Source organism: Nyctereutes procyonoides, unplaced genomic scaffold (genome assembly GCF_905146905.1).
Source record: "Nyctereutes procyonoides isolate TBG_1078 unplaced genomic scaffold, NYPRO_anot_genome, whole genome shotgun sequence".
Classification (NCBI taxonomy): domain Eukaryota; kingdom Metazoa; phylum Chordata; class Mammalia; order Carnivora; family Canidae; genus Nyctereutes; species Nyctereutes procyonoides.
This window is the reverse complement of record NW_026575021.1, coordinates 6487561-6502436: the sequence shown is the minus strand read 5'-3', so window position 1 is coordinate 6502436 and position 14876 is coordinate 6487561. Positions and strand designations below refer to the sequence as shown.

The 14876-nt window shown below is 37.7% G+C and overlaps 2 protein-coding genes across 2 annotated transcripts in view; one reads left to right on the top strand and one right to left on the bottom strand.

Annotated features, from left to right (window-relative positions):
- The window catches only part of PAICS (phosphoribosylaminoimidazole carboxylase and phosphoribosylaminoimidazolesuccinocarboxamide synthase), a 51919-nt gene that overhangs the window by 6998 nt on the left and 30045 nt on the right, over positions 1-14876 (top strand). Inside the window, exons 2-6 of the mRNA XM_055340280.1 lie at positions 99-533; positions 1757-1846; positions 10635-11006; positions 11332-11397; positions 13597-13733. Coding sequence (XP_055196255.1) covers positions 99-533; positions 1757-1846; positions 10635-11006; positions 11332-11397; positions 13597-13733 — 1100 coding nt within the window. The remainder of the gene's footprint in view (positions 1-98; positions 534-1756; positions 1847-10634; positions 11007-11331; positions 11398-13596; positions 13734-14876) is intronic.
- Positions 1-14876, bottom strand: part of PPAT (phosphoribosyl pyrophosphate amidotransferase) — a 36495-nt gene that overhangs the window by 19519 nt on the left and 2100 nt on the right. The gene's annotated exons all lie outside the window — the stretch shown is intronic.

Below are 14876 nucleotides of genomic sequence, written 5' to 3'. Positions count from 1 at the left end.
TTTCCATCTCCCATGGAGAAAATTTCCTTCCTTACTAAGGTTGCATCCAATTACTTATCTTATGTATGTAACCTATATATGTATCTCTTCTGATACAGGTAACTCCACATCAATTATGGAACCCCCTAATAATCCAACTTTTATTCCAACCATAGCAAATGAAGGAGGAAAACACTGGACTGTGCCAGAAGTTAGGGCTCTAATTGGCATCTGGTCTGATATAAATATACAACAACAACTGGAAGGAACAGTGAGAAATAAAAGGATATTTGAACAAATTGCTGCCAAGCTTCAGAAATCTGGAATAGAGAGAGACTGGAAACAGTGCAGAACAAAGTACAAAAACTTAAAACATGAATACAAGACTGTAAGAATGGCTCAAGACCAAGGCATAACTAAGAGTATGAAATTTTTTACTGAGTTGGATGCTATTCTGGGATACAATAAAAGAGAAAAACCACAAGAACACGAATTCCAAGATGAAGAACAAGCCACAGGATGTGCCAATGTAAAAACAGAAGAGAAACAGTCAGGTAGGAAGGCAAAGAAAAGTAACCTGAACATTAGGCCAAATCCTATAAAAATGTTAGTAACCCAGAAACGTGAATATAGTTTAAGTTAAATAGGTTTCACTAAATACTATTCAACAAGCTAATTGTTGAATTTCTCATGAACAATTTAATGTATATTCAATCTCTTCCAGAACCCAGACAATAGTACAAAGTCATACATAAGGATGAAATAAAATTGGATTTCCACAAGTTTAAAAATAGACCAATTTTAGTAAAGTAAAACTGCAACTCTAAATGGCAGAAGTTAAAGCAAGTTTTCATATTAATTGTGGTTAAATTGTGAGTGAACAGAAAAAGAGCATTAAAGAACTTAGAAAAAAAAAACCCATGAGAATGACTTTGAAGTCTAAGTTCTTGTGGGACACTTCATAAAGTTCTTTAATAAAAAGTTTAACACAAAGGACTGAGATACATTACACACAAAGATAGGACAGCATGACATAAATGAGTTCTAGACCAGGAGTCAGGAAATCAAAGTTCTAGCTCAATCTTTCTGGAATCTTGAACCAGGTGTCTCCTCTAGACTTGACAAAATGTTCTTAGAGACCTCTACTAACCATAAAGTTTCTAGATATTAATATCTGCCGTAAACAATGCAGTCCTAATTCTTAGAGTATGAATACGAATCTAGGGGAAACGGAGGCAATGACAGAGGATTGAGAAATGGTGGCAAGAAGGCCTGAAATATTTTGCTGGCGGAGAAGAAACTGGTCTGCTTGAGAACGATCCACCTATCCCATTGAAATTAAAATGACAACCACAGTATTCAGCATGAGGTTCACTTTAGTGGAGCTTGATCTCAGGACCCTGACCTGAGCCAAAGGCAGATAGATGCTTAACTGACTGAGCCACCCAGGCACTCCCATCACGCTCACTTTAAAAGAGAAAATAACATATTAGAATTTAAAACACTATGCTGGGAATCCCTGGGTGGCGCAGCGGTTTGGCGCCTGCCTTTGGCCCAGGGCGCGATCCTGGAGACCCAGGATCGAATCCCACATCAGGCTCCCGGTGCATGGAGCTTGCTTCTCCCTCTGCCTATGTCTCTGCCTCTCTCTCTCTCTCTCTCTCTCTCTGTGACTATCATAAATAAATAAAAATTAAAAAAAATTAAAAAAATAAAATAAAACACTATGCTGAAGGTGAATAAAACCAAACCACCATCTATCCCACTATATTCACAGTCATTGATGGAGATGCAGCAGAAGATGACTTTGTCAGTGATATATCAGAAGACCTAAGAGACAGAGATGTAAAACAAAGTCCTGGTACAGGTAAAATAATATTTTTTTGGTTTTATGTATGTGAAAAAATATGTAAGATGTTATTATATGATGTTGCTATAGACTGAACTGTGTCACCTCTAAAGTCGTATCAACAGATATAAGAGCATTTGGGGATGGGGCCTTCATGAGATAATTAGGTTTGGAGGTCATGAGGTTGGGGACCTTATGATGGGTTTTAGATTTAATTATATTTTATGTATAATGTATAATAAAAAAGATGCTATAATAACTAAGATTTCATAATAACACATACAAGGTTATAACACTGTATATGAAGAGTAATACTCATATTTACAAAATACAGAAATGGAAGGTGAAAACTGTTAATGACAGTAACATTCCCTATAGCTGTGGTTTTCAAAGTATAGCAGCATTAGTATCATCTGGGAACTTTGGCATGCTTGAGTTTGAGAAACACTGTCCTATGGTACTAATGGCGTGAAGGAAAGTAAGTGCTTCCTATATGGTGGTTTGCCTTTTACATAAACCAAAATGAGTGATGGGTGATCAACAGGCCCCCAAGCAAAAGCTTAGCTAGTCATCACAGACCTCACACATAGTCTTTCAGTTCAAAGCTTAGAAAAATGTAAAGAATCATGCTGATTAACAAACCAGGTAATCAAATTCCTCACACTCTTGGCAAACTTCTTTGTCTGACTTATCAGATATGCCAAATTAAAAGCCCAGTGGGAGAAAGGAGAGCTGCTAGAATGGTGAAAGGTGAAAGCGGAGAAATTAAGGGGACTAATTCGATAGGAACATGCAGCTGACTAGGGGTATGATAACACAGGTAAACAAAAATCTGTGCTCCTAAGGTTTCTCAGGGCATCAGAGCATTGACCCTTGTCATTAAAAATAAAGTTAAAAAAAAAAAAAGTTAACGGACGCATGGCTCAGCAGTTGAGCGCCTGCCCTGAGGGATTCAGGATCGAATCCTGCATCGGGCTCCTTGAGGGAAGCCCTGTTCTCCCTCCGCCTGTATCTCTGCCTGTCTCTCATGAATAAATAAATATAAACTCTTAAGCTAAAAAAAAGTTAAAATCAGATAGATTTAATAAGATAGATTTCCATGGAAAAAATTAAGAACTTTAGCATTCAGAAGATTTTAGCTTGTTACTCCTCTGGACTCACTTAAGTACAACACCTCAAGATACTTTTTTGTATGTGAAAGGAAAACATTAAGTCAGATATATTATTAAACTGGCAGGATTTTAAAAAAACTGTTATGTTTATATGTTTCATATTTTCTAAATATAAAATGGGAAATAGTCATTCTAGAAACTAAGGTATTTTAAACTTCCATATGAAAATAAAAGCAAAGATATAAAACTACAAGAATCCCAACAGCTAAATACATAGGAAAATAAACTGATCTTTAAAAAAAAAAAAGATTTTATTTATTCATGAGAGACACACACACAGAGAGAGAGAGAGAGAGAGGCAGAGACACAGGCAGAGGGAGAAGCAGGCTCCATGCAGGGAGCCTGATGCAGGACTCAATCCCAGGTCTCCAGGAGCCTGCCCTGGGCCGCTAAACCACTGAGCCACCGGGGCTGCCCCAGAAACTGATCTTTTAAACTATTAACAGATTTTACCTTTATGTAATCTTTACATCCAGTGTGGGGCTCAAACTCACCACCCCAAGATCAAGAGTTGCATGTTCCACCAACTGGGCCACCCAGGCACCTCCTAGAGTTAGCAAAAAAATCTAAGTAGAAAAGTACTTCAGTCATACCTGCAATATAAACTATTGAGTCACAAATCACCACTCTACTATGTTGTATTGAGGTATGGATATTCATCTTCAGGAAAAAAATTCACATCAAATATTCTTTCTTAAAACAAAACAAAACACAGGAGGCACCTGGGTGGCTCAGTGGTTGAGCATCTGTCTTTGGCTCAGGTTGTGATCCCAGGGTCCTGGGATTGAGTCCTTTATCTCCCTCTGCCTATGTGTCTGCCTCTCTCTGTGTCTCTCTCATAAACAAATAAATAAAATCTTTAAAACAAACAAAAAAACCAAAGGGTCACTGGTTGGCTCACTAGGTTAAGTCCCACTCTTGATCTCAACTCAAGGTCATGAGTTCAAGCCCCACATTGGACTTGGAGCTTTTTTTTTTTTTTTTTTTTTTTTTAAGATTTGGGGATCCCTGGGTGGCTCAGCGGTTTGGCGCCTGCCTTTGGCCCAGGGCGTGATCCTGGAGTCCCCAGATCGAGTCCCGCGATCGAGTCCCGCGTCAGGCGCCTGGCATGGAGCCTGCTTCTCCCTCTGCCTGTCTCTGCCTCTCTCTGCCTCCCTCTCTCTCTCTCAAAGATTTTATAAATAAAATAAAATCAAAGATTTTATTTATTTATTCATGAGAGACAGAGAGAGGGAGAGAGAGAGAGAGGCAGAGATACAGGCAGAGGGAGAAGCAGGCTCCATGCAGGGATCCCGGGTCTTCGAGATCACACCCTGAGCTGAAGGTGGCGCTAAACTGCTGAGCTACCGGGGCTGCCCCCTTGGAGCCTACTTAAAAAATAAACAGAAACAATAAAGTGATGAACATTCATGTAAAAATAGGTAGAGGTTATTTCATTTTGATTTTATATTTTTACTAATGAACTACTGAAATCTGAGTTCCTATTGCCCCATATTGTTAACATTGATACTTGGTCATGAAACTGGTCTCCCAAAAGTAAATTTTTCCTCATCTTAAATGTATGCTAGAAGATTCTTTTTTCAAATAAAAATCTAACTAGAGCTGTGAACTCCTTGGAGTCTAGATAACTAGTTCCCAATTTAGAACTCCTGGGGATTCTGGTTTAGCGTAGGTTATAGGATGGGTTCAATCAACTATATTTTTATAACAGACCATCAAGCACAGTAAGGGTTGAAAATAACAGGTTGTCATATTTAGAGAGTAGAGGCTAGCAGAGGGCTGAAGAAATTAAAAACATGAAATCCAATTTGATTCTATTTAGGGAAGACAATTTAGCCAATTTCAATTATCACTTTAAAAAATGCATGACTAATGCAATATGAAATAAGTTAATCACTGGGAAGAATCACAGAACTCCTGAGCTATGCCTACCTATTACAATAAGTAAAAAGTAGGGGATCCCTGGGTGGCTCAGCGGTTTAACACCTGCCTTCAGCCCAGGGCATGATCCTGGAGTTCCAGGATCGAGCCCCACATCAGGCTCCCTGCATGGAGCCTGCTTCTCCCTCTGCCTGTGTCTCTGCCTCTCTCTCTCTGTCTCTCATGAATAAATAAATAAAATCTTAAAAAAAAAAAAAAGTAAAACGTAATAACCCATGAAAATTGAATAACCAATTCTTTGGATCTAAAATTCTTCTCGGGCACCTGGATGGCTCATTGGTTGAGTGTCTACCTTTGGCTCAGGTCATGATCCTGGGGTCCTGGGATTCAGTCCTGCATCACATGCTTTTCCCTCTGCTTAGGTCTCTCTGTGTCTCTCATGAATAAATAAATTTTTAAAAAATAATAAAAAAATTAAAAATAAATTCTTCTCCCCACCTGAGGCATAAGCAAAAGATGATAAAAGGAATCAGAAAGTTCTACTGTCTAAACAGGAAATGTTTGACAGTCTTGTCAGTTACCTGTCTCTTCTGAGTAAACCTAAAATTAACTTAATGCATCTCTAGTATCAGTTGATATTTACACGAGGTGGAATACTTCAGTATTCTCGCAAGTCACTGCTTTTTATTAGTATTGGCAGTCAAAGGTAGATCAATTTTAGTTCTGAGGGGTGGAGACAGGCAAATATATCCTATTGGAGGTTATTCTTACCAGCCTAAAAATCACAAGTAAAAACTATTCTTTTAAAAATAGTCTTAAAGAATTTTCTTTGGTTGGTAAAATATGTTTCCAAAATTAAAATAGTCACTATCCCCACAATTTCACAAAAATTAACAATGTGATGGCCAGCAGAGGGCACTAAACTATCTATTGTTAGTATCTCAGAGGCCATGCCAGGTTTTTTTGGTTTCTCAAATTCATATATTTCTCCAATTCGTTTATTTTGGTTTATTTATAATAAGCCAAAAATTGGAAATAATTTTAAAAGAAAATAAACAGTTTTGTAGATTTTGCATTTAACTTGGATAATCTTAGCAGGTAATGCATTTTCATCACATGAATCATAATACTGAGAACTTTTACATTTTTAATCCAATAGAAAACCCAAATAAAGATTTGATTTTTAAAATTTCAGAAACCCAAAAATTACAAATGTAAAATAAAGTTCAAACTTAGGTAAGCCAATAAACTTAAATACAGGCAACTTGATAATGATAAAAGTGTTGGCTTTTCTAATTCCTGTTTATATTTTCACAAATTCTTTAAGAAGCTGTAACATAATAAAAAATACAGAGGTGCCTGGCTGACTTAAGTCAGTAGAGCACATGGCCCTTGATCTCAGGGTTATAAATTCAAGTCCCACATTGGGTGCAGAGATAGTTCTAAAATAATATCTCAAAAAAGAACATAAAAAAAAATAAAGAGTACATAAATCTGGTCTTTGTCTCCAATTCTTGACACAGAGTTTCAAAAACCTTAGGAATTTCCAGTGGCAGAAGATTTCTTATTTTAATGAGCTGATTCAAAGTGGGTTTCTAGATAGCTTTAGGATAGGACTGGTCACCATAAAGACCAACTTTGTGATTAAGAGGCTTGGGATTTTAGGCCAGTCTGATCTCTAACAGGGAAATTAAGTCTGAAGACTGAATTCAGTCATGTGGCCAATGATTTAATTGATCATGCCATAATCAATCATGTCAATAAAAACTGGCTTAGAAGAGCTTCCTGGTTAGTGAACACACTAATGTGCTGGAGAATTGAAGGCCCTAATTCCACAGGGAGAGGGCATGGAGGTCCTGCATCTAGGACCCTCCCAGACCTTATTCTATGTGGATGGATCTTCAATTTGGTTGGTTCTGAGTTCTATTTTTAATAATAAAACTGTATTCTAAGTGTAGGGCTTTCCTAAGTTCTATGAGTTGTTCAGCAAATGATCAAACCTGAGGGGGTCATGGCCAGAATGAACAGGTCATGGCCTGAATTTGTAGCCAGTCAGCTGAAAGGTGGCTGGCATCTGAAGTAAAGGCAGCCGTATGGACAAATGAGCCCTTGAAGCTTCAGAATCTAATTCTAATTCTAGTGGTGAGCGTCAGAAATGAATTGCAGTATACCAGTTGGGAGAGAAACCTAACAGAAACTAAATGCTTACCTTTCCTCAAAATATGCTAAATTTAGGATTTCCACACCACTACCCTCCAATATGACATCTAATTTTCTAGGACTAACTATAGATCACCAAATCTCTAAATATTTCTATCTCTCAGAAGGAGGACATGTGCCTGAGCCTAAAACTAATGGTTTTAGTCACATAGGTAGAATGTTATAAATTCAGATTCTGCTGAAATAAGGCTTGCCAAAGTTTACCTTGGAGTGCTCTTCACTGAGGTAAGGGTGGGTGGAGAGCTTGGGCATGGAAGGAGGTAAGTCTAGTTATAAAAAGCAACCAGAGGGATCCTTATGGTGTTGAAACCTTGGAGTATCTTGACCTTGATGGTGGAGACATGAACCTACAAGCTAATAAAATTATCATAGAATGTAATACAAACATATATATACTCACAATAAGTACAAGGAAAACAGGAACTCTGAATCAGAGTAGTGAACTCTATCAATGTCAATATCCTTGATTTAGTAGTATATTACAGGTTTAACAAAATGTTATCATTGGAGAAAACTGGGCCAAGTGCGAATGGGATCTCTTATTTCTAAAAACTGCATTTGAATCTACAATTATCTCAATAAAAATTTCAATTTTTGGGCAGCCCGGGTAGCTCAGCAGTTTAGTGCTGCCTTCAGCCCAGGGTGTGATCCTGGAGACCTGAGATCAAGTCCCACGTTGGCTCCCTGCATGGAGTCTGCTTCTCCCTCTGCCTGTCTGTCTGTCTGTCTGTCTCTCTCTCTCTCTCTCTCTCTCTCTTCTGTGTCTCTCATGAATTAATAAAATCTTAAAAAAAATTTCAATTTTTGCCCTATGTGGCTCCAAAGTACAACCTGTCATTTAAGATACTGATATTGCTAAAAGCTAAATTTTGTTCTAGTCTCACTGTGCAAACCTGTCCTAAAGGTAAGATCTGGTCCTATCCTAATTAAATCTCCACATACCTATGGCTGCATAGGCTTATGGGTTCCCTAACCACCTCATCTTTTCCCTCACTGTTCTACTAATCATAACCACTGTGTAGTTTTATATAGTTTTTTTTAAAAAAAACTTTTTAAGATTTTTATTTATTTGTGAGAGACAGAGAGAGAGAGGCAGAGACACAGGCAGAGGGAGAAGCAGGTTCCATGCAGGGAGCCCGACGTGGGACTCAATCCCAGGTCTCCAGGATCACGCTCTGGGCAGAAGGTGGCGCCATACTGCTAAGCCACTGGGGCTGCCCAGTTTCATATAATTTTATAATAATCATTACAAGCAACTACACAGACATGAGTAATACAGAATGTATTTTTTAAGAGTTTATTTATTCATGAGAGAGGCAGAGACAGAAGCAGAGGGAGAAGCAGGCAGGGAGGCTGATGCGGGACTCGATCCCTAGACCAGAATCACACCCTGAGCTGAAGGCAGATGCTCAACCACTGAGCCACCCAGGCGTCCCAACACAGAATTATTTTTTTTAAAGATTTTATTTATTTATGAGAGACACGGGGGGGGGGGGATGGAGGGAGACAGAGAGAGAGAGAGAGAGAGAGGCAGAGACACAGGAAGAGGGAGAAGCAGGCTTCCTCCAAGGAGCCCCCTGTGGGACTTGATCCCGGATCTCAAGATCATGCCCTGAGCCAAAGGCAGATGCTCAACCGCTGAGCCACCCAGGTGTCCCAACACAGAATATTTTTTTAAAAAATAATGTTCTGGGGCACCTGGGTGGCACAGTCGGTTAAGTATCCGACTCTTGGTTTCAGCTCGGGCCTGATTCCAGCTAGATTCCAGCATCAAAACTGTAACCTAAGGGCACCTGGGTGGCACACTCGGTTAAGCTTCTGACTCTTGGTTTTGGCTCAGGTTGTGATCTCAGGGTTGTGAGATCAAGCTGCACCTTGGGCTCCACCCTCAGTGTAGAGTTGGCTTGAGTTTCTCTCTCCCTCTCCCTCTGCCCCTTTCTCTCTCTCTCAAATAAATAAGTAAATCTTAAAAAAAAGAAAAGAAAAAAAAGGTCCCAGTGTATAGGAAATATACAGCAGGAGTGAAAGAATCCTATCATAGCACTGCAACACTTCAACACAGCAATCCAACATATGCATGAGAAAGAGCTTTCCCCAAACAGCGAAGAGCTGACTTATAAACATTCTATACATACAATACTACACCACAATAAATACATGTTATACTTATCAAGCTAAGTACCATGAGTTCCTCAAAATGTTTATTACCTGTCTTCTCTTAACAGCTCATAATGAAAATTGCCAAGACCACTTAATCTTAAGGTCTTGTATAGATATATTGCAGTTAGGATCATTCTCAGTTACCGTGAGAATCAAATGAAAAGAGATTTGAAAGCTTTTTGCAAACATTATAATGTAACAAAGATGTTACAAAACTGAGTCTAAAAGTGCTATCATATTCATTTCCCAAATAGAGTATACTGTGCCATGGGGCTTTATTTTTTTTTAAAATTTTATTTATTTATTCATTATAGACAGACAGTGAGAGAGGCAGAGACATAGGCAGAGGGAGAAGCAGGCTCCACGCAGGGAGCCCGACGTGGGACTTGATCCTGGGACTCCAGAATCACACCCCAGGCTGCAGGCGGCGCCAAACTGCTGCGCCACTGGGGCTACCCTACACAAAGGCATTTTAAAATTCTGTTAGAGATGACAACTGTTCTTGGCTATGAGGTTATAGTTTGTTTTTTTAAAAAAGATTGACTGATTGATTTGAGAGAATAGGAGGAGGGGCAGAGGGAAAGGGAGAAAAAGTCTCAAGCAGACTCCATACTGAGGGCAGAGCCCCATATGGGGCTCGATTGCATGACCCTGGGATCACTACCTAAAACTGAGCCAAAACCGAGAGTTGGACACTCAACTGTCTGTGCCACCCAGGTGCCCCTAGGTTAGTTTTGATGCTGGAATCCAGCCTTACTCGTTTCTCAGTATAATCTTCAATTGCAAAAGTAAATTTGAGTTCTGTGAACTCTTTGTTTTCTGACAGAGGAAGGACACCGTAAGTACAGCCTCAGAAGAGGTGGGCAGCCTCACGGCACCACAAAGTATCACTGGGTCAGGTATAGGCTCTAAATTGTTGAATTAAAATTTTTTTCAGGAGTACCTGGGTGGCTCATTTGGTTGAGCATCAGACACTTGATCTCAGCTCAAGTCTTGATCTCAGAATTGTTGAGTTTAAGCCCTGCATTGGGCTCCACACTGGGGGTGGAAGCTACTTAAAAAAAGAAAAAAATCTTTTAAGCTAATATATACCAGTTTAAGTAGTTACACCAAGACTCTCCATATTTGTAAACATCCAGTGAAGATTATCTATTGATGAAAAGTTGAATTATTCTTACCAATTTTGGAGATTAGTATACCTTATTTTTTAAATATCTTATTTGAATATGAACACATGAAGAAATTTTGACCCTGACATTGAAATGCTGTAATTCTCAATGCTTTATGTCAATCCAGTTTGTTTTAAATGAATGATATTCAAATACAAGATTTATCTCTAAGTTTGTATAATTGTAAATCACATTGATTTATAGGTAATTATATTCCTTTAGAAGATGCTAAAAATCATTTACAGATTGTGACAGTGAGCGACACAGAGGCTGGAAAACACTGGTGTGACAATGAGGTCAGAGCGCTTATACACATATGGTCTGATGAAAAAATTAAGCAAATGCTTGAAAGGGCCACAAGAAACAAAGAAATATTTGAGGAAATTGCCAGAAGACTAATGCAGTTTGGAATAGACAGAGACTGGAAACAATGTCGTACCAAATACAAAAATTTAAAATATGAATACAGAGTTTTACAAAAGAAAAATGGCAACCCTCAAAGAAAAATGAGATTTTATGAAGAAGTTGACTGCATCCTAAGAGGACCAACTCTCAGAACTGCCAAATGGAAACATGGTAACCTTGAAACTGACTTTTTAAAATAAAAATTCTATTACCCTTTTTCTTTGCATTGTAACACAGCAAGAAATTCCTCAAAAATAAAATCCTTATACTAATGTATATTCAAATGACCCAAAAATTTATTATAAAGCACATACCTAATTTAAGAATTTCAATTTCCTTCCAAACCTTGTACCAAAACATTACAAATTCTTAAGCTCATCCTTCTTTATCTGTACAACCACTTAAATGCACTTACTTTAGTGCATCCGAATGCCTGAAGATGAATCTATTTTAAATGTCATATAATGATTCTTTTCCTGTGTTCTTTTGTTTTAAGAATTATTTGAAGGTCATACCAAAAACCCAAGAACTTCGAGCATGAAAAGAAAAGCACACGAAGATGGTAAGAGCCTGAGAAATGCCAAGTTTTGGCACTGAAAAAAAACTTGTTGCTTTTTCCTGATAAGAAATATTTTTTCCCTGTCCTTGACATATTAGACTAAACATAGTTTATAAGCTGTGAGAGCAAAAAAATGCTGAGTAATGATTTCTTTCATAGCTCATTAAAAGTAACAGAATAAATGGAAACTTTCCCAGAGTCAGAAATTTCTGCACAACTGTCCATTCATCAGGAGTCTTTAAATTACAATTTATAGCGATTGCTATCAGAAGACTGGGATAGAAAAGGAAAAAAAAAAAAAACCCACAAAGTAATAAGTTCTGAATTTTAGTTTTCCCCAAAGGTAGTTAGCAATAGGTGCAAAATTTTAGCAATCCTACAAATAAGTCAACCTAATTATGTGAGCTATTAATTCCAAAATGACTCATTACAGATGTCAGAAAAGATAACACAGTGTAGTTTAGCAAATAGAACAAAAGAAATGCAGAACAGAAGAAAAAGCAATGATCTGAAACTCAGAAAACCTGAGTCCTAGTCTCTCTCTGACTCTAATAACAACAGAGCAAATCACTGCATCTTTCTGGATCTAATAATTAATTTAAGCATTTTATAAGTTTTTAATCTATCAAATTCTTTTGTGTAAACAAAATAGTTGAAGAGCTGAATTTTTACAAAGTGAACATACCCACATAACTCCACTCAAATCAAGATACAAAACATTATACCAGCACCCTTCAGACCTCCCAGTCATAATCATCTTCCTAAACTCTATAAAGGTTATCATTATCCTGACTTCTATCACCATAGATTAAATTTGGAATCATGGAAGATATTCTTACTTTTTTGGGATCTGTTCTTTAATGTCAAGCTTCTTTCAATCAGCATTGAGATTCATCCATGATTTTACTTGTAGTAGGAGCTTGCTCTTTTTCACTGCTGTAGAATATTCCGTTATATAAATATATGTACCATTACCTTCTTTATCCATTCCACTGTTGGACATTTCCATTGTTTCCAGATGGGGACTATTACAAATAATGCTATAAAAATTCTTGTGCATGTCTTCCAGTAAACATATGTATGCATTTCTGTAGAGTATAAACCCAAGAGTGGGATGGAGGGTCATAGGGTATGCATATATCCAGGTTCAGTTCTAAGTACTTTACATATATTAATGCATTTAACTTCCTACCACAACTCTATGATGTAGGTGCTAGCATTATGCCCAATTTATAGAGGAGAAAGTGGAGGCATAGAAGTCTGTGCTGTTGAGCCAGCTGGCTAACACTGCCTCCCTATGAGGTCCAGGGGCCATATGTGCCCTGTGCAGTACAGTATTCCTAGTACTGACCACAGTGCCTTATGTATACAAATAGGAGCTACAGGTACTTTTTGAATAAGTATTAGATAATAACAGGAATCTCCCTATCCCCAGCAACCCTTACTATATCTCAAGTTAGAGGAAAATTTTACTCTCCATTTTTGGACCTAAAGTGCAAGTCAGAAGAGTTGCCCCAACCTTTGTCTTCTCTTAGTGTCCTCTACTATATATACTATTGAAAAGGAAAATTGCTAAGGACTAACCAACCACACAAAAGTATCATTCCCAACCCACTAGATTTCGCCCACTGAACCTTTAAATACCTAAGTCTAAACAGACTCAGAAGTGAAGAGACTTGCTGCCCAAAATCGAACTGATGTTACTAGGAAATCTAGGACAGATTTCAAGTCTTATGTTAAAAAGAGCTATTTCCAATATTGACCAGAATGCAAAGCATTAGTACTTTGAAACTCTTTTGGGGACAGATAAATGCTGCTTCAAGATAATGCAAAAAACAAAGTTGTAAATAATAGCGATAACCAGAAGAACTGAAAACACTTAGGATTTAAAACTGAGAATCATTAAATTACAAAAGTAATTGAATTAAAGGCTTTCCAAAACCAAAGACTGGAACAATTAGCAAAGACAGTTTTAACATAAGTCACTTCCCCAACCAACAATATATAAAAACACTAAGAAATGGGACATATTTGGTCATTCTACTAAAAGATGAAAATCAAAATAAAGTTATCCTCAGCCTTAAATTTGGCAACTCAAAGCAAGTTCATTGACAACCTATTCCTGTATTTCTCACATGCCTTTCTCACAAGTCTTTCTCACAAGTGCCTTTCTAGTGATAATGTTATATACTCTGTTTATAGGACCAGTGTCTGTATCTCTTAAGAAAACTGTTCCTGAGATCATTGCAAATACGTTTCCTCAAAGCGTAACAGAACGAAAGGATTCTACAGAATGTTTCTACAGACAGAAGACCCCCTACATGATCCAACTTCATCAGGTAAATCTCGAAATTTTTAGAAGTATGAAAATATACATCAGTTGTAGGGTTCAATTCCTAACCCTGGGAAATGATAATTCACTTTCAGGGTAGGCATTTTCATCTCCTAATTAACCAAGGAAAGGCTAACTATTCAATTCATGGGATAAATCGATGAAATTTTAGTGATTCCTTTTATGGAATCTTCATAATATGTCCATGTCATTCTAGTCTCCAAAAAACGTGTCTGTGGTTTAAACATGAAGATTTCTGATCTACAAAGGTGTGTGTGGTTTGTTCAGAACTCTGCCAACCACTGAACCAAAGTTTTTAGGACTGAAAAAGCAAGTGGTGATTATATGAATCTGTCATGAACAGTTTGCATCTAAAGAGCTCATAGAAATGAAAATGTTAAACTCCCCTTGAAAGAAAGCAGAGCTACGGAATAAATCTCCAAATAGCCAGGACTACTAGAAAGATGTACTTCTGAATGAACCCATCTGGATTAAGTATCCAGGGCATGACTATCTAGTAACTGACGTTCTGTTTGTATTTACATGAAACACATAAAACTTTCAGGTACTGTACTATCTCTAAGTTTTTAAAATCATATTATACCTAAGACAAAACAGAACCAAATACAATGCAAAAGTGATAGCAATCTCACCTTCCAGATTCCATGCTTAGCAAGGTAACATGAGACAAATTCCTTCATCAAAAAAGGAAAAACAAAAAAAACATAAACGAATCTTGTTACTGGGTTTTTGTTTTGTTTTGTTTTGTTTTAATTTATTCATGACAGACACGGAGAGAGGCAGAGACACAGGCAGAGGGAGAAGCAAGCTCCATGTAGGGAGCCTGATATGGGACTCATGAGACTCTATCCCGGAACTCCCGGATCACACCCTGAGCCGAAGGCAGATGCTCAACTGCTGAGCCACCCAGGCCATCCCAGAATCTTGTTACTGTTATTTTAAAACTAAGTAGTAAGTGGAAGGAGATGAGGAGGTAGAGACTTCTGCAACAGACTACCACTTGCCAATGTACAGTGTATTTAACTCTACTGTATGTTATGCCATAAAACCTATCTAGGTGACCAGTTTTAACATTGTTTGATTCAATGCCATAGAAAAACATTAGTTTTTAATTTCTGAACCCTGCAGA